Below are 27,771 nucleotides of genomic sequence, written 5' to 3' on the forward strand. Positions count from 1 at the left end.
AACAAGAAGATGCTCGGTGTAGTCGGCACTTTGCTTCGTTCATCATTTTTTTAAAAGATCTTTGCTTCATGTAACCCCCCTCTGCCCCCCCCCTCTACCCCCTCTCGCTCTCTCTCGTTTTCTCTTTTTTCATATATATATTTTATTTTTACTACGACAAGTGCTGCATCTGCACACAGCCCTTCTCGCAGTCCAACGGCCTCCGACGGGTAGCTCATATCTGCACGCAGAGCTCCCCGTCATCTGCCACCAGAGCACACGGCCTCCTCCAGCGCCCACTGCTCCTTCCCTCGCGCTCTCCTTTCGCTCTCTCTCCTATCCTCCTGCTCTCTCTTTCTCCCTGCTCTCTCTCCCCACTCCCTCCTTTCGCACTCTCTCTCTCTCTCCCCACTCTCTCCTCCCCTCTCCCCTCCCGCTCTCTCCCCGTTCTCTCCACTCTCTCCACACATCATCGGTGCCCGTCACGAGCCGTTAATTCTCCCCGCAATGACGAGAACTCCCTCTCTCCGACCCTCTCCCTCTCTCCCCACTCACTCAATTTCTCTCCCTCATCTATAGCTCGACATCACCCTCACATCACCTCACACCACCTCACACCACCTCACACCACCTCACACCACCTCACATCACATCACTTCACACTCCGCACGCACAGCACACAGTACACAGACAAAGGTCCCCACGTGTAGCCCACAGAGCCTGTTGGGGCAAGTGTTGTTAGCGAGCAGCAGCACCGATAAAGGTGGGAACGGCGCGGCTATGCTGGAGGCGGTGTGGCCATAAAACCACGCGCGCCCGGCCGCCTTTGTCTCCCCAGTGCTGATGTTCTAAACACAGGTCAACTGCCTCGTTAACTGCGATGTTAACTCCCTCGCCTGGTATACAGGAGGACATGGGTTCGATCCCAACCCTGACAGCTGCTAAACATATTTGCGCGCCTCTCTCTCTCTCCGTGTCTCGGCGCGGATTTGTCTCCGGGTCCCCTTCACGGTGAGAATCGACGTCTCCACGCGTCGGGAAGATTTGGCCGCCGTCAGCCTCCGCGCTTCGTTGCGTTGCGATCATCGCTGCTGCTGACGGGCAGCGTCGCTGCTGCTGAGCAAGGGCCCTACCTGGCAAAAGAGTTGCTCAATGTCAGTTGTTTCGATGTAGAGAGCTTTAGACACGTCAGCAGGTACTCGGTTGAGGCCGAGTCGATATCGCTGACGTTCACCGTGAGACTCGGGCCTCTGCAGTGCGCTAACCACTGCGCCACCGCTCCCCACGCGCTCGAAACAACAAAGATGACAAAGACAAAGACCCCCCCTCCCCCGGTGTAGCCTCCACAGACTGTGAGGACAAGTGCTGTCAGCGGGCTGCGCCGATGAAGGCCGCCGCGGTGGCCCACGAGGGAGGGGGGGGGGGTGGCCAGCAACCGCCTTTGTCTCTACCAGTGGCGATGTTCACACACCGCACCAGGTAATCAGTTAAGGATGAGTCGACCTAGGGGAGGCCCAGGACCGGCTTAGATATTCGCCACTAATATCACATCACACGGAGTGAACACACACACACCATGACACACACTGGGTTAACACAACACACACTATGATACACACACACACACTGACACACACTGGGTTAACACAACACACACTATGATACACACACACACTATGACACACACTGGGTTAACACAACACACACAATGATACACACACACACTATGACACACACTGGGTTAACGCAACACACAATATGATACACACATCATGACACACACTGGGTTAACACAGGAAACAGAGTGAACACACCCACACACCATGACACACACTGGGTTAACACAACACACACTATGATACACACACACTATGACACACACTGGGTTAACACAACACACAGAGTGAACACACACACACACACACCATGACACACACTGGGTTAATACAACACACAGAGTGAACACACACACCATGACACACACTGGGTTAACACAACACACAGAGTGAACACACACACACCATGACACACACTGGATTAACACAACACACACTATGATACACACACACACTATGCCACACACTCGGTTAACACAACACACAGAGTGAACACACATACACCATGACACACACTGGGTTAACACAACACACAGAGTGAACACACACACTCCATGACACACACTGGGTTAACACAACACACACTATGATACACACACACACACACTGACCAACACTGGGTTAACACAACACACACTATGACACACACTGGGTTAACACAACACACACTATGATACACACACACTATGACACACACTGGGTTAACACAACACACACTATGATACACACACACCATGACACACACTGGGTTAACACAACACACACTGTGATACACACACACCATGACACACACTGGGTTAACACAACAAACACTATGATACACACACACACCATGACACACACTGGGTTAACACAACACACAGAGTGAACACACACACACACCATGACACACACTGTGTTAACACAACACACACTATGATTCACACAACAACAACAACAACCGCCATTCGCCACTAAGTGGCGGTGACGTCACCACGATGCTTGTGCCAGGCCAAGTGCACCTTGAGGCCACGTGAAGTGTCGAAAGCCCGCTGGCAGGAGGTCACGGGGCAGACCCAGGTGCCACTGGTCGACTGACCGAGATGACCGAGATGACTGGCTGATGCACCACCTGTGCCCCCTACTGTGCCAACTTGCTGTGCTTTAGCCACACGGCGCTCCGCTCGTTGTTGTGAGCGTCGCTCCTCCGCCCTCCGTTGTTGTTGGAGGGCGACTGCCTCCAACTGCCCAGTAGCGTCCTTCACGAGCCTCCTCCACTGAGGCCGATCTTGACACCGCTGGTACCAGTCATCGGCAAGTCCACTCAGCTCCACGTCCTCCTGTACCACATCACTCCATCTCCTCTCCAGCCCGTGCCGCGCCCGTTTAGCCCCCTCGATCCGGCCGAACAAAAGCTGTTTAGGCATGCGGTGGCTGGGCATGCGGGCTACATGACCCAGCCAACGCAGCCTTGCCTGCCGGAGGAGCTCACTGATGGGACTTTGCCCAGATCTTTCAAGGATTTGTGAGCTCCTCACACAATCCAGCCTGGTTAAACCCAGGATGGATCGTAGGCAGGCCAGCCTAAATGTTTCCAACCGGCGAAGATGCTCCACCAGGGGGGTCCACGTCTCGCAAGCGTAGAGAAGGGAGGGAATGACCGTGGCCGAGAAGACCTGAAGCTTCGTGCGGAGCGACAGACCAGGTAGCTTCCACACAGCGTTACGCAACCGATGAAAAGATATTGCCGCTCGACTGATTCGGAGTGAGACCTCTGCTGATAGACTGGAGCCGGTCATAAGCATACTGCCCAGGTATGGGAAACTCTCCACTCTCTCCACAACTGCCCCATCACCAATTGGGAGTTGTGGGGGTGGAGTGTCCGATGGTACAAAATACCCAGGCAGGTGCTTGGTTTTGGTGGGGCTGATGGTAAGGCCCCACCTCTTAGTGGCACGCTCCAGTCTCAGCAGCAGCGCCTCCAACTCCTCTTCTGAATGAGCAGCTATTACCAAATCATCGGCATACATAACGTGGTTGACCAATAGGGAGCCATCCCTTGATCGCACCCGGGCGTCGATCAGCCTCCCATTATATCTGTACCAAACGGAAATTCCCCCGGTACAGCTATTGAAGGCTTCACGAACTACGCGGTCAAAATAGATGTTAAATAATGTGGGAGCCAGAGGACATCCCTGTCGCACCCCAAGGTGTACAGGGAAAGGCTCCGACTCCCGGCCACGTAGTTTTACCCGGGCCCGCTCACCATCATGAAGGTCCTTAATGATCGTGAGCAGAGGGTCAGGGACTCCGAAAGCACGAAGAACAACCCAGAGTCCAGTCCTACTGATGGTATCATAGGCCTTGACCAGGTCAATAAAGCAGAGATGTAGGTCTTTTTGGAATTCCCTACACCTCTACTGTAGCAGACGGACAGAAAATATGGCATCTGTGCAGGACCGTCCTTTCCTAAAACCGCATTGGGGCTCCGCAAGCCTCTCCTCAGCGTGCCTAGCAAGGCGATGTTGAATAATCCTTGCCAGGACCTTACCCGGCACACTGAGGAGTGAGATGCCCCTATAGTTGTTACAGTCGGTACAGTCCCCCTTCTTAAAGAGGGGGACCACCAGGGCATCCTTCCAATCCTGCGGAACCCGTCCAGTGGTCCAGACTGTTGTTATGATGTCATATAGGGCAGTCTGTGCACAAACACAACACACACTATGATACAAAAGACAAAGATCCCCCGTATAGCCTGAACAGACTGTAGGGGCAAGTGCTGTTAGCGAGCACCTATGAAGGCCGGAACGGTACACGAGGGGGTGGGTGGCCAGCACCACGCCCGACCGCCTTTGTCTCCCTAGTGGCGATGTTTACACACCGCACCAGGTACTCATTTAAGGCTGAGTCGACAGAGTGAACACACACACACCATGACACACACTGGGTTAACACAACACACACTATGATACACACACACCATGATACACACTGGGTTAACACAACACACACTATGATACACACACACACCATGACACACACTGGGTTAACAACACACAGAGTGAACACACACACACCATGACACACACTGGGTTAACACAACACACACTATGATACACACACACACCATGACACACACTGGGTTAACACAACACACACTATGATACACACACACTATGCCACACACTGGGTTAACACAACACACACTATGATACACACACACACCATGACACACACTGCGTTAACACAACAAACACTATGATACACACACACACCATGACACACACTGGGTTAACACAACACACACTATGATACACACATACACTGACACACACTGGGTTAACACAACACACAATATGATACACACACTATGACACACACTGGGTTAACACAGGAAACGGAGTGAACACACACAAACAGCTCACACCTGCGTTTAACACAACACACAGGGGGCGGGGTGGAGGGGAGAGATAGAGAGAGACGACGGGGAAAAGAGCGGAGAGAGCGGAGATGTATAATAGAGGAGGGAGAGAGGGGGGGGAGAGAGAGGGAGGAGAGAGAGAGGGGGGGGGAGAGAAGGGGGGGGATATGAGGGAGACTGGAGAGAGGAGAAAGAGAGCGGAGATGGATGATAGACGGGAGAGTGGGAGAGAGCGGGGAGAGAAGAGCGGGGGGAGAGAGAGAGGGGTAGGGGGGAAGGGAGAGGGAGTCGCTCTCACTGCCGTCCAATTCCCATTTCACGCATAATTTGTTCAAATAATGGGAGCTGTCCCGGCCTCGCATTTACAGCGTGCGCGGGGCGGGGGAGTGGTAGTGATGGGGGTGGTAGTGATGGGGGTCATGATGATGAGGGTCGTGATGGGAGTGGTGATGAGGGTCGTGATGGGGGTGGTAGTGATGGGGGTGGTAGTGATGGGAGTGGTGATGATGGGGGTGGTAGTGATGATGAGGGTCGTGATGGGAGTGGTAGTGATGGGGGTGGTGATGATGATGAGGGTCGTGATGGGAGTGGTAGTGATGGGGGTGGTGATGATGATGAGGGTCGTGATGGGAGTGGTAGTGATGATGAGGGTAGTGATGGGAGTGGTGATGATGGGGGTCGTGATGATGAGGGTCGTGATGATGAGGGTAGTGATGGGGGTGGTAGTGATGGGAGTGGTAGTAATGGGGGTGGTAGTGATGGGAGTGGTAGTGATGGGTGTGGTGATGATGGGGGTCATGATGATGAGGGTCGTGATGGGGGTGGTAGTGATGGGAGTGGTGATGATAGGGGTGGTAGTGATGATGAGGGTCGTGATGGGAGTGGTAGTGATGGGGGTGGTAGTGATGGGGGTGGTAGTGATGGGGGTGGTGATGATGAGGGTCGTGATGGGAGTGGTAGTGATGGGGGTGGTAGTGATGGGAGTGGTAGTGATGATGAGGGTCGTGATGGGAGTGGTAGTGATGGGGGTGGTAGTGGTGGGGGTGGTCGTGATGGGGGTGGTGATGATGAGGGTCGTGATGGGAGTGGTAGTGATGGGGGTGGTAGTGATGGGAGTGGTAGTGATGGGGGTGGTAGTGATGGGGGTGATACATTCCCACATACTCACACATGCACACAAACACACTCACACGCACTCACACACGCACTCACACACACTCACACTCTCTCACACACACACTCACACACACACACTCACACACACTCACACACACTCACACACTCACACACACTCACACACACACGCACTCACACACGCACTCACACACGCACTCACACACGCACTCACACACACACACACTCATATACACACTCACAAACACTCACACACACTCACATACACACTCACACACTCACACACACTCTCTCACACACACACATTCACACTCACACACACTCACACACAGACTCTTACACATTCACACACACTCACATCTGCACCCCCTGTAATGACCGCTATCATGACTCGCAACATAATTCACCCGCAGCTCCCTAGCGTGCTCAGTCATCCGAGCATACGCGGCCCCGCCACACGAACGTCACTCCCGAGTCACGCCCACCGGCACCTCTTCACCACTCCCCCACCCATCCCTGGTAATGAACGAATGGCACGTGCCGTGAAGAAGGGATATTGCCCGAAACGTCGCCGGTTACTTCTATTAATTATAGGCCAAACGCACGATGCAACACGCGGTGTTGCTGTTGCTGCTGTGGTTGTTTTACACGGAGCGATTTAAGTCGGTGGGTTGAGTTGGTGAGTTGGTGAATTGAGTTGCTGAGTTGGTGAGTTGAGTTGGTGAGTTGAGTTGCTGAGTTGGTGAGTTGAGTTGGTGAGTTGACTTGCTGAGTTGGTGAGTTGGTAAATTGTGAGTTGGTGAGTTGGTGAATTGAGTTGTGAGTTGAGTTGGTGAGTTGAGTTGGTGAGTTGGCGAGTTGGCTTTCGCGATCAATATCATCCACAAGAGGTTTTGACAAGATCGCATAATGTGCATGCACATTGCACGTTGACTCATTAACCCCCCACCCTCACTTTGCGCAAGAGCGCAGAAGCGTGGTCACCACATCTACGACTCGATATAAGGAACGAAACAGGTGGACTTCTCCACAAATCTGGCTGTCGCCTGATGAAGCTGGTTGTAGTTACTGGCGAAACGTCGTACTCGGATTGTAAATGTTGTGGCTTGGCTCTCCAACACACCGGTGTGCTGTACTTGTGTAGTGGCATGGGAGGGGAGGGGCTGCTGGGGGGCTCTGGGACCCTGGGCAGCCCAGGCGCTTGGGCCCCTTGGCGCCAGGCGCTGGGTTCCCGGGCGGCCCAGGCGCTTACGCCCCTTGGCGCCACCAACGGGGGGGGGGGGGGGGGCTGTGTGTGCTCTGTGGGATATCTGGGGGCGCACACGGCCCCACCCCTCGTTGGGGACTAGGCATAAAAGGGGAGCTCCAGGGCCAGTTGTAGCTCAAGACCCAAGACCAGCCATCTGATGACCCTGGGACGCTGTGAGGGCCAGTGGTGGGACTCTGGAACTCCCGACTCTACGACCTTGTGAGGGCGAGTTCTAGAGCATAGCCAGAGTAGTGTATCTAGGCTGTGTACCTAGGCTGTGTACCTATGCTGTAACAGAGTATCTGGACTGTTGGAGTGTTGGATTGTCATAAAGAAGTTATCTCTACAAGTGTCTCCGGAACTCGTAACATTTGGAGTCAGAAGTGTCCATGAAGACAAGAAGTAAGCCACGTACCTTCACTCCTGACGGCGATGTCGAGGAGCAAGCAGCGATGGGGCGGCCAACGCCGGCCGACAACGACGCCGCACCGCCGGCTGAGCAGCTGTCTGCTCCACCGACCGTCCCCTCTCCAGCGTCGGGAGCAGGGATGGAGGAGGCGCTACTTCGCCTCACACAGCTGCTCTGCGCCACCGTCTCCCTCCTGGGCGAGATGCGGCGCTCACATGCGATGGCGGGAGGGAGAGAAGAGGCGCAGCGCTCCCCCGAGCGCGCCACCGCCGTTCCCGCCACCTGCATTCCTGCCACAAATGTGGGGGATACTTCCGGGTGTGTCGTCACTTCCGCCGGGGGAGGAATGACCACTGGGAGCAACGTCACTTCCGGGCCCAGCGTGGTCCAACCAAACAACGCCGCGTCATCAGCGCTGCGACCTTCACCGCCGGACGACAGCTGGCTTCAACCTAGCATACCGCGTCATCAGCGCTGCGACCGGACAGTGAGGGCGCCATTCTTACTGTAACCGGCGCCGGGGCCGGCACATGGACCGACACGCTGGTCGCCGCCTTTGCTGCTCTGGCCAAAGGTTGGAGGTCGGGAGACCAGGCCCCTGACACTTCGTCCATTTACGCGATCCGGGTTAATGATTTTTGTTGACATTTTCTTCGTTTTCGTCGGGGAGTCGTGATTGTTGTTGGGTAAACTGTGTGGAGCTTCGCTCGTGAGTGTTGTCAATGTGTGTGCATAACTTTGCTTGTGATTGTTAACAATGTATGGTTTGTATGGAGCTTTGTTCGTGATTGTTAATGTATAGCTTCTTCTTGGTTCTTTCGGTAAAGTCACGTAGAAGGGAAGTAATAAAATAATAAAAATAAAACATAATAAAATAATTCTCACTACGTTTCGGCCACAACGCAAGCAGCCGTCCTCAGGTGAAGAATGAAACACCACCAAGCTTGGAGCGTATATTTAAGCTGGTTTGGAGGGGGGGGGAGGTGGGAAGAAGAGCGCCCTGACCGCGCGTGTGCCTCACTATTTTTCAACAATAACAAGAACAGCAACAAGAACACAACAAAACGCAACAGCAAGAAGAGAAAACAACCCGACGCACCCCCCCTGAATAAATACGAATTCCGTAAAAAAAACAGCCTATATACAATTTGCAGGGAACCCACCACACCCACAACACATGGTGAACCCAACGTATGTACATTCAATGGGCAGGGAACACACCACCCACACAACACACAATGAACACAACCTATGTACACATCTTCCGGCCTCACAACAGTCTGCGCATTTTAGCGCGCAGTCCTTGCAGCGGGCCCCTCACACGGGGTAACCCCGGGTGGCGGACCGTCAGGTGGCAACTGTCCGTCTCGGAGTGAGTCCTCATCCGATGCCGCGCGACCTTTGGCATCCCCAGGAGGGGTGGTCGGGCGTGAGCCCGTCAGTCCTGATGCACCTGGAGGTGGCACGGCCGGCAAGGCATTAGGTGAGGGCGACGGAGACGGACCCAGTGAGTCGGTCGACCCCCCACATGTTTGGCCACGCATGTGTGAAGTGGGGTTGTGTACCGTAACGAAGGGTTTTAATCTAGAGGGGTGCACGAACCACCGCCGCTTCTCCCATTTGATGCGCACGCACTGCGGTCGCAAAACCTCGACCACCTCCACAGGGCCCCGCCACGGCCGCACCAGCTTAGAGGAGGTTGCCAGTGGCACCTGGGGACAGTGCAGCCATGCCTTGTCCCCCGGCTTCCACTGCATCATGTGCGCCCGACCCAGTCTGAGGCGCTCATTCGCTTTCTGACGGAGGTCCGAGTTTAGCATTGCAGCATCCCGCGCCTCTGTTAATTTGGCCAGATTAAATTTTACATGGTCAGCCAATTTAGTTTTTCCCTGCGGCTCGGGGATCTGCAGTTGGGCACGAACAGGCGGGTCGGGTTCGCGATCGTACATGAGGTAAAAGGGGGAAAATCCCGTAGCTGCATGGGGTGCCATCCGGTATGCCGCCAAGACCCCTTGAATTTGCAGGTCCCAATCGGTCTGTGAGTCCGAAACCTGCTGTGACAACATTGACGTGATGGTGCGATGCAGACGCTCGACCATCCCATCAGTTTGCGGGTGATACAGGGAGGTACGAATTTTCTTCGTGCCCAGGAGCTCACAGACTTGTTTGAGTAGTTTACCGGAAAAATTTCTGCCCTGGTCGGTTAGCAGCCGCTCTGGAGCACCTTTGTCCAGGACGTATCCCTGAACAAAGGCCTCCACGATGGCTGCTGCCGACTGGTTGGCAAGAGGCCAGGCCATAGGCCAGCGTGTAAAATACTCCACACCAGTCAGCAAATATCTATTGCCCCTGGGGGTGGCGGGGAATGGACCCAAAATATCCAGCGCGACAAGCTCGTTTATTCTGGACACTTTGATCGATTGCAAGGGTGGGTTAGACTCCCGTGCCGGCGGTTTTCGTTGCGCACACCGAGGGCATGATCCCAATAAATCCCCAACATCCCTCGTCATGCCAGGCCAAAAAAAATCAAGTTGTAGCAAGGCGAGAGTCTTTTGGGTCCCCAGGTGTAGAAGGCGCTCATGAGCGGCCCACACCACCTTGCCTCGCAACCCAGAAGGGACCACCAGCCGATGTCGATGGGATTTCCCGTCCCAATGCATCAGCAGACCTTGCACCATTTCCCATGCATCAGAATCACCCTTCACCCGCCCAGCATCGCCGACGCGACGACGCCACCCGAGGAGGGAGGTATCCTCCATCTGGAGGCGCCCCCATTCAGTGACGGGCAACCCCAACAGGGAATCTCTTCCCTGTTGTTCGATCGAATTAGTAATCAATGTTTCGTCGTCGTCGGTGGCTGCCAAGACCGGAACCGATACGTCTCCTGAAGGCCTGCAACGTCCAGACCCCAGGAGGCATGCACATTCGGAGGTGGTTGGCATGCGCGACAGAGCGTCCGCATTGGTGTGGCGAACGCCCTTACGGTAGGTGGTTTCAAAATCAAAGTCCTGGAGAATCTCCAACCATCGAGACAATTGTCCCGATGGTTGTTGAACTCGCAGGGCATACTGTAGTGCCGCATGATCTGTGCGGACGGTGAAATGCCGACCGTACAGATATGGGCGATACTGTTGGATGAAATAGACAATTGCCAACAGTTCCCGACGGGTGACACAATATCTTTGCTCCGCAGGAGACAACACCCGACTACCGTACGTGACCACCCGTTCCACGCCGTCAACCACCTGGGAAAGCACACCCCCAATACCCGTGTTGCTCGCATCGGTGTCGAGCAAAAAGGGCTTAGAAAAATCGGGGTTAACCAAGGGAGGAGCTTTTACCAGGGCGTACCGAAGGGAGCAGAAAGCAGCCTCCTCCTCTTGACCCCAGTGGAACCGAACCCCTTTTGATGTTAAAGCGTGCAGGGGTTTGGCAATCGTCGCAAAATCAGCGACGAACCGTCGGTAATACGACGCGAAGCCAATGAAACTCCTGACCTCTCCCACCGAGGTGGGAGTCGGCCAGGAGCTGACACTACTGCGTTTTGGCGGGATCGGTAGCAATACCTGAGCGCCCCACGATGTGCCCCAAATAACGCACCGAATCGCGTAACAAATGGCATTTTTGGGGCTTGAATTTCAAATTAGCAGCCCGCATCTTTAGGAAAACCGCCCGCAACCTCTGGAGATGTTCGTCAAAAGTTTTACCAAAGACGATAACGTCATCCAAATAAATGAGGCACGACTCCCATTGCAATCCAGCCAAAACCAATTCCATCAAACGCTGGAAAGTTGCCGGCGCTGAGTGTAAGCCCATCGGCAACCGGTTGAATTGGAACAGGCCGTGCGGTGTACGGAAAGCAGTTTTAGGCTTTGAATCATCGTCCAGAGGAAGCTGCCAGAATCCCGAAAGTAAATCCAGTGTGGAGAAGAATCGCGCTCCCGCCAAGGCGTCCAGCGATTCATCCATCCGTGGGAGCGGGTATGCGTCGGCAACCGAAATTTTGTTAAGGCGCCGAAAATCAACGCAAAACCACAACGAGCCGTCCTGCTTTTTAACCAGGACGATCGGCGCTCCCCAAGGGCTGGTGGAAGGAGAAATGATGTCGGCGGCCAACATGTCATCAATAGCCGATTTGACATGGTCCTTTTCGGCGGGACTCAACCGAAAGGGATTCTGGTGTATTGGCGCGCTGTCACCCGTATCAATATGGTGACGCAGCAGATGAGTGCAACCCAAATCGTATTTATCTCGACTGAAAACGTCGGAAAATTTCCGCAGTAGTGTTTTAAGTTGTTGATGCTCTGAATTCGACAGGTCCGTCGATCCCGCACAAAGCGCCTCGAGCCACCCTTCATCGCTGTCCGAATGTGGCCGCGGCGCAGGGACAACGCTGACGTGATTCGCGACGGGTTCCTCACAGGGCACCGGCGTTGCGTGAGCAAGCACGGTCCCTTGTGGGACCACCACCGTCTGCGAGCCCACATTGAGGACCGCGATGAAGGGGTCTCCGTCCCCACTTACTATGGTCTGGGCCGGAAGCAAATGAGGTCCACTAACCCCGGCCCTAGACGGCCCCAGCAGAACCCCTTGGGCCCCAATGCCCTTAGCGAAGGGCCGCTGAAGTTTCAAAGGAATCAACATTTGTGCCCCCGGAGGGACGCGCACCGTTCTATCTACGAACGCCGGCACCGTCGCGAACGCCATCCTGACTCGTAACGGGTGATGGCAGAAACGCCATGCGTCGGCCCGACGGGAGTTCAATGCATCCCTGATCGATTAATATCCTAATCAGCATTTTGGCCAGGAAGTCCGTCCCCAGCAGGCACGGAACCGCCAGCGAGGAGGAAACAAAAATCGGCCCAGACAATTTAATTTCCCCAATACAAATTTGGGCACGAATCTGTCCGATGATGCCAAGTGAGCCCCCGTTAGCAGCATAGAATGGCACGTTAACAGGCATCAAAGGACGGCTCTGGGCAGGGAGAATATTGTAAATTAACTCCGAAATAATGGTCGCCGATGCTCCCGTATCGACCAGGATGCGCACCTCAACCCCGTCGATGTGACCCACAACGGCAGACGACCCCGACGATGCGGCTACAACACGATCGGCCAACACGGACCACTGGCCGGGTTCGAAATGAGTACCCAGAGTGGTGCGTGTTGGTGCGATGGTGCGCGATATCGGCCCCCTATTCGTTGCGGTGTTTGAGTGCGTGACGGGCGTGTGCGTGGGCCAAACATGAGGGGTGCCGCGACTCGCCGGATTATGATGGTGGAGCTTGTGACGAGGGCCGTCGTCCCGTTGAGGTGTCGTCCCGCGCTGCCGAGGAGAGCGGCACCCCGAGGCGACATGGCCCCGGATGCCGCAGTTGTAACAGCGCGGGAGCGCTGGCGACGACGATGGATGTTGGAGATGGCTTGAACCGCCCCGGTCCGCCCGTACTCCCGCACCATGCTGCCGTTGATGTTCGATGGCGCAAACCTCTTCCGCCGGGAGGGTGGCTGCAGCGATGGCACGCCCGCTCGCCGCCTTACTGGCCTTCCGTCGTTGTGAGCACAGGTTTGCGTGGAGGAGTCGGGCCGCTTGGAGGGAGCACATCTCTGCATCGTCCTGTGCGACGATGACGATATCTAAGTCGTCCGCCAGCAGGAGTATCTTCTCCGTAACCATGACGTCGACACCTTCGTTGTCCATCCGTGGAAAGGCCGCCTTTGCCAGTGCCAGGAGGCTTGTGCGGTACGCCAGGGGCGACTCCTTTGCCCCCCGCTGGCGATCGTAAAAGATTTGGCGACAGTCCGACGGTGGACCGTATACTGCAGACAGCACTTGCATCGCCTTCTGCAGCGTGGAGCGCCTCTCCTTCAGTGCCGATGTTAGAGTGGCGAGGGCGTCGCTGTCGAGGAGTGCCGGCAGCGCGTGGAGAGCCTCGGTGTCCGTCCACTGTGCCATCTCCTGGTGAGCGAGGAAGCACCGCTGGAAGCCGCCCCAGTCGCCTTCCTCGCCCACAAATTCCTTGAGTGGAGGTAGTCGCTGATGTAAGGCAGCGGCTGCCGTGGAAGATCGCACTCCCTCGTCCCCCTCACTCGGCTCTGCGTCGGCGCGAACAAGCGATGGGATCGCCGGTCGCACCCGTGTTGACGTTCCGTCCGTTGGTGATGACGCGGCAGGTACTGTACTCCCGCCGTTGGACGCGATGCTCAGGCCGGCCACGCCCTCAACAGCAGCTGCGGCGATGGCGGGATTTTCAAAACGGTGCTCCGTCGAAATGGCGGGAAGGCGCTGTGGTCGTCGGCTGCCGTCGCCCCGTGGCGGTCCAGCAGCCCCCAGCTGTGTGATGTGGTCGAGCATGGCGGCAGCGGCGTACAGCAGCTCGGCCAGCTTTGCGTGCGCCTGCCTCAGCCCCTCTGTCGACGGTTCCCCTTCCTCCTGCTGCTGTGGTGTGGATGCCTCCGGCCCCGGTTGCTCGGAGCCATCTGCAGCCGTCCCGGGCTCCCCGACTGCAGTGGTGTCCTCCGCCTCTGGTACCCTGACTCGAGCCGTCCGGCGCGTGTCCATGTTCGTTGTTGTTTCACTTCCGACACCAGATGTAATAGCGTTCACGACTCTTGGACACCGGAGTTGGAGGCACACGGGTTTATTTGACACAGCACGTTCGTGGCATACAGCACTGGAGGGGGTATCGGTCCCCTCACCCGACTAGCTGAGGATACACGTCCTAGCTACTCCTAGCCTGCCTCTTAGTCCTCCACTAATGGGCTAGGGGAGGCTATCTGGCCCGACACTGGTAAGTCGGGCCCGGTACCCGGAGTCCCAGACCAGCTCTTACAAGAGCACCGGCTCTGGCTTTCGGGACCACGCCGCTGGCTCTGTCCTGTTCGGCCCTGATAAGGACAGCGAACCAGGGGAGTCCAGGGCTCTATCTAAGACGTCTTCAGTCTTCTCTGGTTAGCTTATAACATAACTGCCGAGCCCTTTGATACATCCCCTTTTATACCCAACCCCTCGCTGAGGGGTGGGGCCCCGGGGGATCATAACGTTCGAACCAGCCCCCCCCAGGGTGCCTGGCTCGGACGTCGTAGAGGGCACCTCCCCGTGCACTTACGTATCCCCGCCCACTGTGTTTGTTTGCCATAGGCTGCCATGCATAACGGGCTCTCTCTCTAACACCCCTACATCGTTAACGATGTATAGACTGTATGGGGCATTTATCTTGAGATGGTGACATGCTGCCAAGGATTTGGAATTGTCGTGTTGGCTCTCAAATATCTTGGGGTGCAGATCCTGACCAGGATGGCCCAGTGGGTGCTGCGTGTCTAACACGAGAGTTGTGGTCCCGTCATGCTATGGCTGACGGCTTGACCTGACAGCCCGGAGATAGAGACACTCCGTGGCATGTCTAGCCTAGTGGGCTATGCGCTCACATGGCTCGGAGAGTGTGGTCCCGTCATGCAATGGCTGACGGCTTGACCTGACGGCCCAGAGGTTGAGACCCTCCGTGGTGCGTCTGGAGCTGTAGGCTCGCCCTGACGGCCCGGAGATTGAAACACTCCGAGGCGCGTTGAAACAGTGGGCTGGAGATTCGTAGTGTTCAGGTGTAGTTGTCCCGTTACGTTGGGACTGTATCCCTCAGTTGTTAGGGTGCATGTTGTGCAGTGAGTGAACGATGGGTCGTCTCAGCTCGGTCGGTACAGCTATATGCTGCGATGCGAGTCTTGGAGAGAGACTGGGTCTCAGCTCGGTCAGTACAGCTATATGCTGCGATGCGAGTCTTGGAGAGAGACTGGGTTAAAATTCCCCCGATATGGCCGACGCGTGCTACTGGTTGTGACGCCGCGTCGGAAAGGCGGTGTGGTGGTAACATGGAAATTCCCCCCCCGATATGGCCGACGTGCGCGGTTTTAGGATGGAGACGCCACGTCGGAAAGACGGGGGGTGCTAGGGGGTGACATGTAATGTCGGTGGTGGTCCTCAGTGAGGGCTGCTGGGACGCAAGCATGGGGTGCCTTGGAGATGCGGTTCGCGCGTGCATCCGCCATTTCTGGGCAGGAGCAGGCAGATTTATTTTGTTGGTGTCATGTCAATTTTATATATATATTTTAAAATGTAGATACTGGAGCAGCCCTGAAGTGCGACTTCTTTGCCCAGTACATGGGTCGGCCCTGAAGTACGACTTCTCGATCCGGGACGTAGACAGACGTCCGGATAAGTGTGTGTAGAGGGGTGCTAGACATGTTGGTCTTCGCCTTCTCACCACCTGACGGATGGGAGGGTGGCTGGGTGGTGTGGATCCCTACCATCCATGCGGTGGTTGTGTGATTTCGGTTCGATTACCGGTGTTGGTTGTGCATCCAACGCGTCGGAATCTGTATATTTGTTGTTGTTAATTCCCCGTTTTCTATGCGGATTCCGAGGAGGGCTAGGTGTGCCGTGGGTCGTTTGTTCACGTGTCATTGCTTCACATTTTTGTTGATTGACGCTTGTATATAGTGTAAAGTGTACAGGTTGGTTAGGGTATTTATGGTTGCTTTCTTGTTCTCTTTTCTTTTCCTGTTGAGGCTCGCGTATTTTTTTCTCTCCCTTTCGTTAATTTAAACTTTCTAATTATTGACAGCCGAGACGGCTGGAGGCTACATAGAGGAGGATAAAGTGTCTCCGGAACCCGTTACACTTGTATACTACACGATACACTACACTATACACTACACTATACACTACACTATACACTACACTCTAGTTCTGTACGAGTGACGAATTGGCACGTTCTGTTTACGTGACAACCCTTACTAGTTGGCTGTGTCGGGTGGTGTCGGGTTTAACGACACAATTATTTATTCACGCGATCTAACCCAAAACAACTCTATTATGGTTGGTGAGTTGAGTTCGGTGAGGCGTTGTTAAGATTAGTTGTTGAGTTGGTGCGTTATTGGCTGTGCTTGTGCACCACTACCCAGCAGCAGCAGCGGCGTCACCAGAGGTAGTTTAACCAATGGTATAGCTCTTCATCAAACAGTGGATAGACCATGGGTGATGATGATGTCCCTATCCTGCGTGTGTTCTCTCATCTGCGTGTGCCTCTCTCTAATCACCATAGTCTATCCACTGCTGAATGAAGATCAATGTGATGGTGATGATGTCTCTACCCGAACACAATCAATACACGTGTGTACGTGTATGTGTAGGCATATCGATATACATATTCAATACGGATACAGAATTCCCCGCACAGGCTGTCTGGGCAAGTGCTGCTAGCGAGCGAGCACATTTGAAGGCCGGCACGGCAGTCGACGAGGTTCAAATAATCCTCACTGGTGGTGGCCTTGAGCGGGAATCGATCTTGGGTCGCCAGTTTGTAGCAAAGCGCGCTAACCCCTACACTACCGCTCCCCCCAGACACAGTTTCACTCACACTCGCACACTCGCACATTCAGACATACACAAAGATAAAGATCCCCCATATAGCCTATACAGACTGTAAGGACACACACACTCAGACACACACACACAGACTCACACACAGACTCAGACACACAGACTCACACACGCACAGACTCACACACACACACACAGGCTCACAAAAAAGATCCCCCGTATAGCCTTAACAGACTGTAGGGGCAAGTGCTGTTAGCGAGCACCTATGAAGGCCGGAACGGTACACGAGGGGGTGGGTGGCCAGCACTACGCCCGACCGCCTTTGTCTCCCCAGTGGCGATGTTTACACACCGCACCAGGTACTCATTTAAGGCTGAGTCGACCTAGGCTCACACACACTCACACACAGAGAGGCTCACACACACACACAGGCTCACACACACAGGCTCAGACACATATACTCACACACACACTCAGACTCACACACACACACAGGCTCACACACATAGGCTCACACACACAGGCTCACACACACACACAGGCTCACACACACACAGGCTCACACACACACAGACTGTAAATCCCAACCAAGCCAGCTGCTTTACCACTCTGCGATAAGCGAGGAGACGCGCAGAGACGGAGAGAGATCAGAGCGCGCGTGTCTGAAAGACAGCGGGAGAGGGTGTGTGGGAGAGGGTGTGTGGGAGGGAGAGGGTGTGTGGGAGGGAGAGGGTGTGTGGGAGAGGGTGTGTGGGAGGGAGAGGGTGTGTGGGGGAAAGAGGGTGTGTGGGAGGGAGAGGGTGTGTGGGGGAGAGAGGGTGTGTGGGAGGGAGAGGGTGTGTGGGAGAGAGAGGGTGTGTGGGAGAGAGAGGGTGTGTGGGAGAGAGAGGGCGTGTGGGAGAGAGAGGGCGTGTGGGAGGGAGAGGGTGTGTGGGAGAGAGAGGGTGTGTGGGGGAGAGAGGGTGTGTGGGGGAGAGAGGGTGTGTGGGAGGGAGAGGGTGTGTGGGAGAGAGAGGGTGTGTGGGAGAGAGAGGGTGTGTGGGAGGGAGAGGGTGTGTGGGAGAGAGAGGGTGGGTGGGAGAGGGTGTGTGGGAGAGAGAGGGTGTGTGGGGGAGAGAGGGTGTGTGGGAGGGAGAGGGTGTGTGGGAGAGAGAGGGTGTGTGGGAGGGAGAGGGTGAGTGTGGGAGAGAGAGGGTGAGTGTGGGAGAGAGAGGGTGAGTGTGGGAGAGAGAGGGTGTGTGGGAGGGAGAGGGTGTGTGGGAGGGAGAGGGTGTGTGGGAGAGGGTGTGTGGGAGAGAGAGGGTGAGTGTGGGAGAGAGAGGGTGAGTGTGGGAGAGAGAGGGTGAGTGTGGGAGAGAGAGGGTGTGTGGGAGGGAGAGGGTGTGTGGGAGGGAGAGGGTGTGTGGGAGAGGGTGTGTGGGAGAGAGAGGGTGTGTGGGGGAGAGAGGGTGTGTGGGAGGGAGAGGGTGTGTGGGAGGGAGAGGGTGTGTGTGGGAGAGAGAGGGTGTGTGGGAGAGGGTGGGAGGGAGAGGGTGTGTGGGAGAGAGAGGGTGTGTGGGGGAGAGAGGGTGTGTGGGAGAGAGAGGGTGTGTGGGGGAGAGAGGGTGTGTGGGAGAGAGAGGGTGTGTGGGAGAAAGAGGGCGTGTGGGAGAGAGAGGGTGTGTGGGAGGGAGAGGGTGTGTGGGAGAGAGAGGGTGTGTGGGGGAGAGAGGGTGTGTGGGAGGGAGAGGGTGTGTGGGAGGGAGAGGGTGTGTGGGAGAGAGAGGGCGTGTGGGAGAGAGAGGGCGAGTGGGAGGGAGAGGGTGTGTGGGAGAGAGAGGGTGTGTGGGAGAGAGAGGGTGTGTGGGAGAGAGAGGGTGTGTGGGAGGGAGAGGGTGTGTGGGAGAGAGAGGGTGTGTGGGAGAGAGAGGGTGTGTGGGAGAGAGAGGGTGTGTGGGAGGAGAGGGTGTGTGGGAGAGAGAGGGTGTGTGGGAGAGAGAGGGTGTGTGGGAGGGAGAGGGTGTGTGGGAGAGAGAGGGTGTGTGGGAGGGAGAGGGTGTGTGGGAGAGAGAGAGGGTGTGTGGGAGGGGGTGTGGGGGGGAGGGGGTGTGGGGGGGAGAGGGGTGGGGGAGAGTGAATGAGGGGGTGGGAGAGGGCGAGTGTTGAGCGAGAGAGCGAGAGAGGGAGAGAGAGAGAGGTAAGCATGGCTGGGAGGAGGTTGCGGTGGCTGTCCTCGCTCGGAGTCGCCCCGTTTCTTGCTCTCTCCACTGCTCTGCTGTTCGCAGTATCGCCCATGGATGGAGTCCACGGAGCCCCGCGCATCCCCGCGGAAACGTAAGTGTGGCGGGCTCGTGACGCACCTAGGTCGACTCGGCCTTTAAACGGCTACCTGGCGGTTGCAGCTTAGGTCGCGCGTCACACAGCCAAATGTCCCCCGTGTAGCCTCTGATAGGCAACCGGGACAGGTGCTGTCCGTGTATACACACACACTCACACTAACACACTCACACACACACTCGTTCACACACTCTCACACTAATACACACACTCACACTAACACACTCACAATAACACACTCGTTCACACACTCACAGACTCGTTCACACACTCACACTAACACACTGACACTAACACACTCACTCACACACTCTCACACTAACACACACACTCACACTAACACACTCACACTAATACACTCGTTCACACACTCACACACTCGTTCACACACACACAAAAGACAAAGATCCCTCGTATAGCCTGTAACAGACTGCAGGGGCAAGTGCTGTTAGCAAGCATCTATGAAGACCGGCACGGCACACGAGGGGGTGAGAGGCAAACACCACGCCCGGCCGCCTTTGTCTCTCTCGTGGCGATGCACACAGACGCACAAATATATACACACGCATAGACATGTACACACATATATATACACAGAGACATTCAAATATATACACACACATGTAGATGTACACATATACATGTCCAAATACGTATACAGACACGTAGATATATACATAAACATATATACTTACACACAGACACATATATACATACACATAGACATGTATATACATACACATAGACATATATACATACACATAGACACACACACGTAGACAAATAAACACAGACATATACCACACTTAGACATACACACACGTATACATACACACACGTAGACATATAAATATGCACATCAGTGGCTGCGGTGAGGTCAATGGCTGATGAGGCACTGGCTCGTGTCAGAGCCAGATTCACACACTGAGGGGGGCGTGGTCTCACTGAGGGGGCGTGTTAGACACGTCCCCCTCAGTGAGGCAGATGTAATAGCTGCCTCCCCTGGTGCTTTTTCATTGCAGTTTCTCATATCATTATACACATACGTGAAATCAATTACCTGGAGTATGGAAGGCGAGGACATTAAATGACGGGGTCTACAAACATTACATTGGTGGCATACTGAGATAGTAACAGGCACGCACTTATTGCCCGCGCTACATCCAGTTACTGAGGGGTTGCGCAATCAGAGGGGAGGCTGAGCTCGTCGCTGCCTTACCTCTCGTCTCTCCCTGTATTTGCAGCGGAGTTCCGCAAATTTGGCGATTTTGACTATAAAAATGATTGGAATCGTACAGAAATTACATTTATAACACAGATCAGTGGACAAATCTTAATATTTATTTTATTTCATTATTCTTTGTTTTACATTTCGTAACAGCTATTTTCATTGGAGTATTACACGTGAGACTCTGCCTCCCCTGACCGCACGTCCCTGGTACACATATATACATATACACACACGCTTAGACATACACACGTAGACATCAACATACACTTAGAAATATACACACATAGACATATACACACATGTAGATATACGCATGGATACATACATTCACACATACACATAGACATATCCACACACGTAGACATACACATACACATGTAGACATATACACAAATAGACACAGAGACATATACTAATATACTAAGACACAAATATGCATACACAGATAGACATACATACACATAGACACATACATACACATAAAAAGACAAAGCTCCCCCGTGTAGCCATCACAGACTGTTGGGGCAAGTGCTGTTAGCGAGTAGCACCTATGAAAGCCTGCACGACATACGAGGGGGTGGGGTGGTCAGCATCACGCCGAGCCGCCTTTGTCTCTCCAGTGCTGATATTTACAAACTGCTTTAATGCTTTAGGGAGCTACTCATTTGAGTCTGAGTCGACCTAAGGGGGAGGCCCAGGACCGGTTGAGATTCTCGCTTCGATTCGCTGTCATAGGTCGTGAGCCAGAATGGAACTGGGGTCGCCGGGTTCATAGCGCAGTGCGTTAACCACTGCGCCACCGCTCCCCACCCGCCCAACACACACACGCTGCGTGTAACATCGCCAGTGGGGAATACAAAGGCGGCCCGGCGTGGTGCTGACCACCCCACCCCCTCGTGTGCCACGCCTGCCTTTATAGGTGCTACTCGTTAACAGCACTTGCCCCAACAGTCTTTTATAGCTACAATTGGGAGCTTTATCTTTGTATATGTCTGTGTATGTACGTGTTTTTGAGTAGCCATGTTTATGTGTGTATGTATGTCTTTGTATATGTCTATGTATATATGTGTATGCATGTCTATGTGTGTATGTCTTTGTATTTATCTATATATATATATACGTGTCTATGTGTAAGCATGTCTATGTGTGTACGTATATATTTGTATATCTATATATGTATGTCTGTGTACATGTCTATGTGTGTATATGTCTACGTGTATATGTCTATGTCTATGTGTGTATATGTCTATGTGTGTATATGTGTGTATATGTCTATGTGTGTATATGTGTGTATGTCTATGTTCAGCAAAAACAACCCCCTACCTTCTCGTTGTTGCCGGACGGCAACGCTGTGGTGGGCAGTGCCATGGGGGGCAGTGCCATGGGGGGGAAGGACCAATTTAGATTGGCTTTTCCCTCATGGCGTTTGTAACCACCACAGCAGCCAAATGGGGGCTCTGGATGGGTGCGAGGGGCTGGTAACCCCTCCACCGTCAATTAATTACCACCAAACCACGTTTGAAACTTTTAATTAAGCTTGTGCCGGAGGCTCCAGGGGGAGAGGCATCCATGACGTCTCCTGACCTAACCCCATTTGGCGAAGCCAGGAGACTGAATCTTTACCCTCGGGGCTCCTCCAGAAACAACAAAAAACCACTGTGGATGGCCACGTGGAATGTTCGAACGCTCACTGCGGAGGAGAGGCTGCCACTCCTCTGTCAGGAGCTGGACCGGTACTACTTGGATCTCTGTGGTATTCAGGAGGTCCGGTGGACCGGTTCTGGCTAATGCCACCATGAGGGGTGGACAGTCCTGTACTCGGGGCAGGAGACTGCTAAACAACAGGGAGTGGCTCTTTTTCTGAACAAAATAATGAAGGGGGCGTGGGAGCATGAAGGTGAGGTGTGGGAAGCGGTAAGCCCCAGGCTGTTTTGGGCTCGCCTTCCCATCAACCGGAGGCGAGGAGTGGTGGTCGTGGTTACTTATGCACCCACCAAAGACGAACATCCGTGGAGGGATGCAGGCAAGGCTGATGAGTCAGATGTCTTCTATGACCTCCTGTCACAGGTGGTAGCTAAAGTGGCCCCTCAGGAGAGAGTCATCTTGACTTGAAGCTTTCGTGACTGCAGGAATTCATATTCTTTGGGTCTTTCGGTAAAGCCACGTAGATAGAAAAAATGAGAGAAATATCGCGACGTTTCGATCGCAACACAAGCAATCGTCATCAGGTGAAAAATAGCGGGAGTGCTGTTGAGTCAGGATTTTATAAAGGTTTGAGACGGGTGTGGGTGGGGCTAGTGATGAAATTTGCATATAAATGTGAGATCGGGTCAATCGGAGAGCCACCGCCACGACGACGAAGCTGCGGAGGCGGCCATTGCCTCGTGAGAGATGAGCAGGTCGATGGAAGATCGCAGAGCCACTGCCACATCGAGGAAAACGAGCTACGGTGTCTGTGTTAGTGAGACATTTAACCTGTTACTGTAAAGACATTTAACCTGTTAATATACTAACATCGGCAGGTAGGATGGAAACATCACAGCCAGTTATGACTTAAACTGGTTAATAACGTCATTCCAATGATTGCTCAGAAACGTCGTGATATTTGTATTTTTTCTATCTACGTGGCTTTACTGAAAGACCCAAAGAATATAGAGTCATCTTGTTGGACGACTTGAATGCCCGAGCTGGTCATGATGCTGGTACCTGGTCTGGAGTGATTGGAAGGCATGGGCCAGATTAGCTCAATAACAACGGTAGGAGGCTTCGAGATTTTGTGCAGCCCATGGGCTTGTGATTACCAAGATGCTGTTCCGGCATCGGCACATCCATACAACATCATGGATGCATGCCGGGTCTAAGCAAGAACATCTGCTGGACTACATAGTGACGGAACAACGGGTGCGGGCCCATGTCCTTGACACCAGGACCTACCGTGGAGCTGATCTGCCCTCTGACCATCGACTAGTCATCTGTAAGATACGCCTGCTATTCTTCCACTCCGGTGGTGGGTGTACACCCAGGACCCCATTCGAACCTAAAGTGGCCTGGTCTCAGCTAGCTGATGAAAGTTGCAAGCGAGAATTTGATCATCGCTTGCAGCTGGGTTTGGCATGTCGAGGGGGAATGGGCGAGGTTTGGGACTGTGGCTCATGCAGCTGCAATGGCTGCCTTGGGTACACGGTCCAGACCTCCCCAGAGACCCTGGCTGACGGAAGAGGTGTTCAGGCTGGCTGAGAAAAAGCGACAGGCCCATGATAATTGTCTACAGCATCCCACGTCAGAGAATGAGGAGGCTTACCGCAGCCTTCGCTCGGAGGTTCGGAGAGCCGTGAGGCGCTGCAAGGATGGGTGGTGGTCACGGGTTTCTGAGGAGATGGAGTCTGCCTCAGTGGCCCGCGATCACAAATCGCTATTTAACTCCATCAAAAAAGTAACCTGCAGCGCCACACCGATGACCATCATTAGGGGAAAGAACGGTGATCCAATCTCCGACCCCCAGGAACAGTCTCTCTTTGCTTCTTTCGGTAAAGTAACGTAGAAAGAAAATACATTAAACAATAGAGTCCGACGTTTCGATTGTAATACAAGAGAGAGACAAAACACAGACACGGAGACACACAGACAGACACACAAGCAGAGAGAGAGAGACAACACAGACACACAGAGAGAGACATAACATAGACACACAGAGACCCAATGCCTCTGTGTCGATGCCTTAAATAAAGAGAGGGGGCAGAGAGAGAGAGGTCCTCAGCCTGGAAAACATCGTGGGACAAAGTGGGGATGACCCTGCTGAGGCTGCGGTGTCTCAAATATTGTAAGAAGAAGAAGTCAACCCCTGTGAGTGGCTGGCTGAGGTGCCATCTGTTGAGGAATCCTTTTGTTTGTCAGTAAAACGAAATAAATATATATAAAATAATATTCCGCAAATCGTTCATTGCTCTATCGACATCTATATATCTATCTATATGTGCGTGTGTTTGTGTGTGGTGGAGGGCAGCGGTGCAGCGGTTAATGCGCTGCCCTCCGAACCTGGCGACCCGGGTTCAATTCCCGCTCACGGCCGACACCGTGATGATTATGTGAACCGGTCCTCGCTAACAGCACTTGCCCCAACGGTCCGTTAAGGCTATATGGGGATCTTTGTCTTTGGTGTACAAATCGATTTAACCGGTTTTAACCGGTCACCCCTCCCCCCCAAATAATGTAAACACAATTGTAATTATCGTATTCCTGGTTCTTTCGCTGAAGTCACGTAGAAGGGAGATAATAAAATAAAAACATTATTATTATTTTATTATTTCCCTTCTACGTGACTTTACCGAAAGAACCAAGAATAGGAATCCCTTGCAGTCATGAAAGCTTTAAATCGAAATGTAATTATCGTATTTATCGTAATCGTCGTAATTACAATATCCGGACCAAAATCCTTCACTCAAATCTCAGCCCCCGCCGCGGCCACCTTTGTCTCTCCGCTGCTGGACGCATGAATAACGAGGAGCGGTATTCATCTCGGTGGGACCCTCCGCGTTCGGAGTACAAGTTGCGCTAACCACTGCGCCACCGCTCACCCGCATAGACCTCGACAGTAAATGTGTTGTCCGTGTGTGCGCGCGCGAGTGTTCATAGGCGCTGCTACTCGCTAACAGCACTTGCCCCAACAGTTTGTTAAGGCTACACGGGGTGTCTTTGTCTTTGTGTGTTTAACGATGCGGGGGAGCGGTGGTGCAGCAGTTAGTGCTGCGCTGCGATCCCGGCGACCCGAGTTCGATTCCCGCTTACGGCCAACACCGGTGACGATTATCTGAACTGGTCCTGGGCCTCCCCTGGGTCGACTCAACCTCAAATGAGTACCCGGTGCGGTGTGTAGTAAACATCGCCACTGGGGAGACAAAGGCGGTCGGGCGTGGTGCTGGCCACTCACCCCCTCGTGTGCCACAGTGCCGGCCTTCATAGGGGCTCGCTAACAGCACTTGCCCAAACAGTCTGTTAAGGCTATAAGGGGGATCTTTGCCTTTTGTACGTGTATGTATGTATTTATGTTTTTACCTATGTCTGTAGGTTTGTTGTATGGTGTTGTATGTATGTATATATGTGGTTTTGTGTCTATATTCGTTGCGTGTATGTGTGCCTGCCTTTGTATGTATGTGTGTAGTGTTTATGTACCGTATGTTTGTGTGTTTGAATGTGTTTCTGCCTGCGCGTATGTCTGCTGTACGTTCGTATGTCAGTGTGTTTTGTATGGGGAGCGGTGGCGCAGTGGTTAGCGCGCTGCGCTACAGACCCGGCTACCCGAGTTCGATTCCCGCTCACGGCCCGACATCGTTGACAGTGAATGTCTTAAGCAGTCTATAGCTTCCCCTAGGTAGACTCAGCCTCAATTGAGAACCTGGTGCGGTGTGTAAACATCGCAACTTGGGAGACAAAGGCGGTGCTGGCCACTCGCCCATCCCCTCGTGTGCTGTGTCGGCCTTCATAGGTGCTGCTCGCTAACAGCACTTGCCCCAACAGTCTGGTTAAGGCTATACGGGGGATCTTTGTCTTTGTATATATGCTTATGTTTGTATGTAGTGTATGTATGTATATATGGCTATGTGTGCGTTATTGTGTCTATATATGGATATGGTTGTGTGTATTGTGTGTATATATGGCTATGTGTGTGTGTGTATATGGCTATGTGTGTGTGTGTATATATGGCTGTGTGTGTGTATATATGGCTGTGTGTGTGTTTATATGGCTATGTGTGTGTATATATTGTCTTTGTCTTTGTGTGTACATCAGCACTATGAAGACAAAGGCGGCCGGGACTGGTTCTGGCCAGACCCACCGCCCTCGTGTTCATAACAGCCCTTGCCCCTACAGCCTGTTACAGGCTATACGGGGGATCTTTGTCTGTGTGGAGCGGTGGCGCAGCGGTTAGCGTGCCGCGCTTCGTCTGCAATCAGCGATGGGGAGACAAAGGCGGCTGGGCGGGCGGGCGAGCGACCGTGGTGCTGGCGACCGTCACTTACGGCACTTGGCCCAGCAAAGTGCGCGGGCTACCCGGGGGAGCTTTGTCTGTGCGAGGGCGAGGCGGGGTGGGGGCGCTGTGGGCGCTCCGGCGAGTCGCTAAGAGGATCGAGGGGATGGGGTGGGGGGAGACACGTGGCCATCCGGGGGCTGCCGTGGTGGTGGTTGTTGTGGTTGTTGTTGGTTGTTGGTGTGGTTGTTGTTGGTGCGGTTGTTGTTGGTATAGTTGTTGTTGGTATAGTTGTTGTTGGTATAGTTGTTGTTCTGGTTGTTGTTGTGATCAATATTGATTACATCATCTCATATCCATCATTACCACCATCATCTCCCATCATCTCCATCTCATCACCAATTCCCACCATCATCATCTCCACCATCATCATCTCCATCATCTCATATCCATCCATCCGTCTCATATCCTTCCACCATCACCATCTCAATGATCATCCTCCACCTCCTTGCAATGTTTATGAGTATATGGGGGTTGTGACTTAAATCGTTTCGTGTCGAACTAGTCCGTGTCTATAACCATCTGCTAGTTCACCGGCATTCATCCAAGCAGAGCCTGGCTCTGCTGCTGCTGCTGAGACACTGCATGTCGAAACCGCTAGAGTGCTTTCGCTTATGTTGATCCAATAGTGCTTATAAGATGCACTCCGAGTGTGAAGACCGTGTAGCTGACGGAATGTGTAAAAAACAAATACTTAAATGCGTGTTGAGTCGAGATAGGAGATGCGGCAAGGAAGAATGCGGAGCTGAGTGGACTTGCCAATGACCGCTAGCAGATTGGCCTTTGTGGAGGAGGCTCGTGAAGGACGCTGCTGCTACTGGGCAGTTGGAGGCAGTCGCCCTCCAACAACAGTGAACGGCAGAGGAGCGACGCTCACAACAACGATCGGAGCGCCAGGCGGCTTAAATACAGCAAGTTGGCACAGTAGGAGGCACAGGGGTGCATCTGTCAGTCATCTCAGTCAGTCGACCCATGGTACCATTTGGGTCTGTCCCATGATCTCCTGCCAGCAAGCCTTCGACACTTCACGTTGCCTCAA

At 53.7% G+C, this 27,771-nt stretch overlaps 1 protein-coding gene across 3 annotated transcripts in view; it reads left to right on the forward strand.

The window, feature by feature from the left end:
* Positions 1 to 19,279: 19,279 nt before the first annotated feature.
* Positions 19,280 to 27,771, forward strand: part of LOC133356632 (voltage-dependent calcium channel subunit alpha-2/delta-3-like) — a 148,985-nt gene continuing 140,493 nt past the window's right edge. For 2 of the 3 annotated variants that reach the window (XM_061574254.1, XM_061574255.1), the window contains exon 1: positions 19,339 to 19,476. In XM_061574254.1, coding sequence (XP_061430238.1) covers positions 19,346 to 19,476 — 131 coding nt within the window. In that variant the 5' untranslated portion in view covers positions 19,339 to 19,345. Of the gene's footprint in view, positions 19,477 to 27,771 lie in introns of all 3 variants that reach the window. The other variant, XM_061574253.1, reaches the window with a different exon arrangement.

This window comes from Lethenteron reissneri, chromosome 55, assembly GCF_015708825.2.
Source record: "Lethenteron reissneri isolate LAM-NWPU_2019-01 chromosome 55, ASM1570882v1, whole genome shotgun sequence".
NCBI lineage: Eukaryota > Metazoa > Chordata > Hyperoartia > Petromyzontiformes > Petromyzontidae > Lethenteron > Lethenteron reissneri.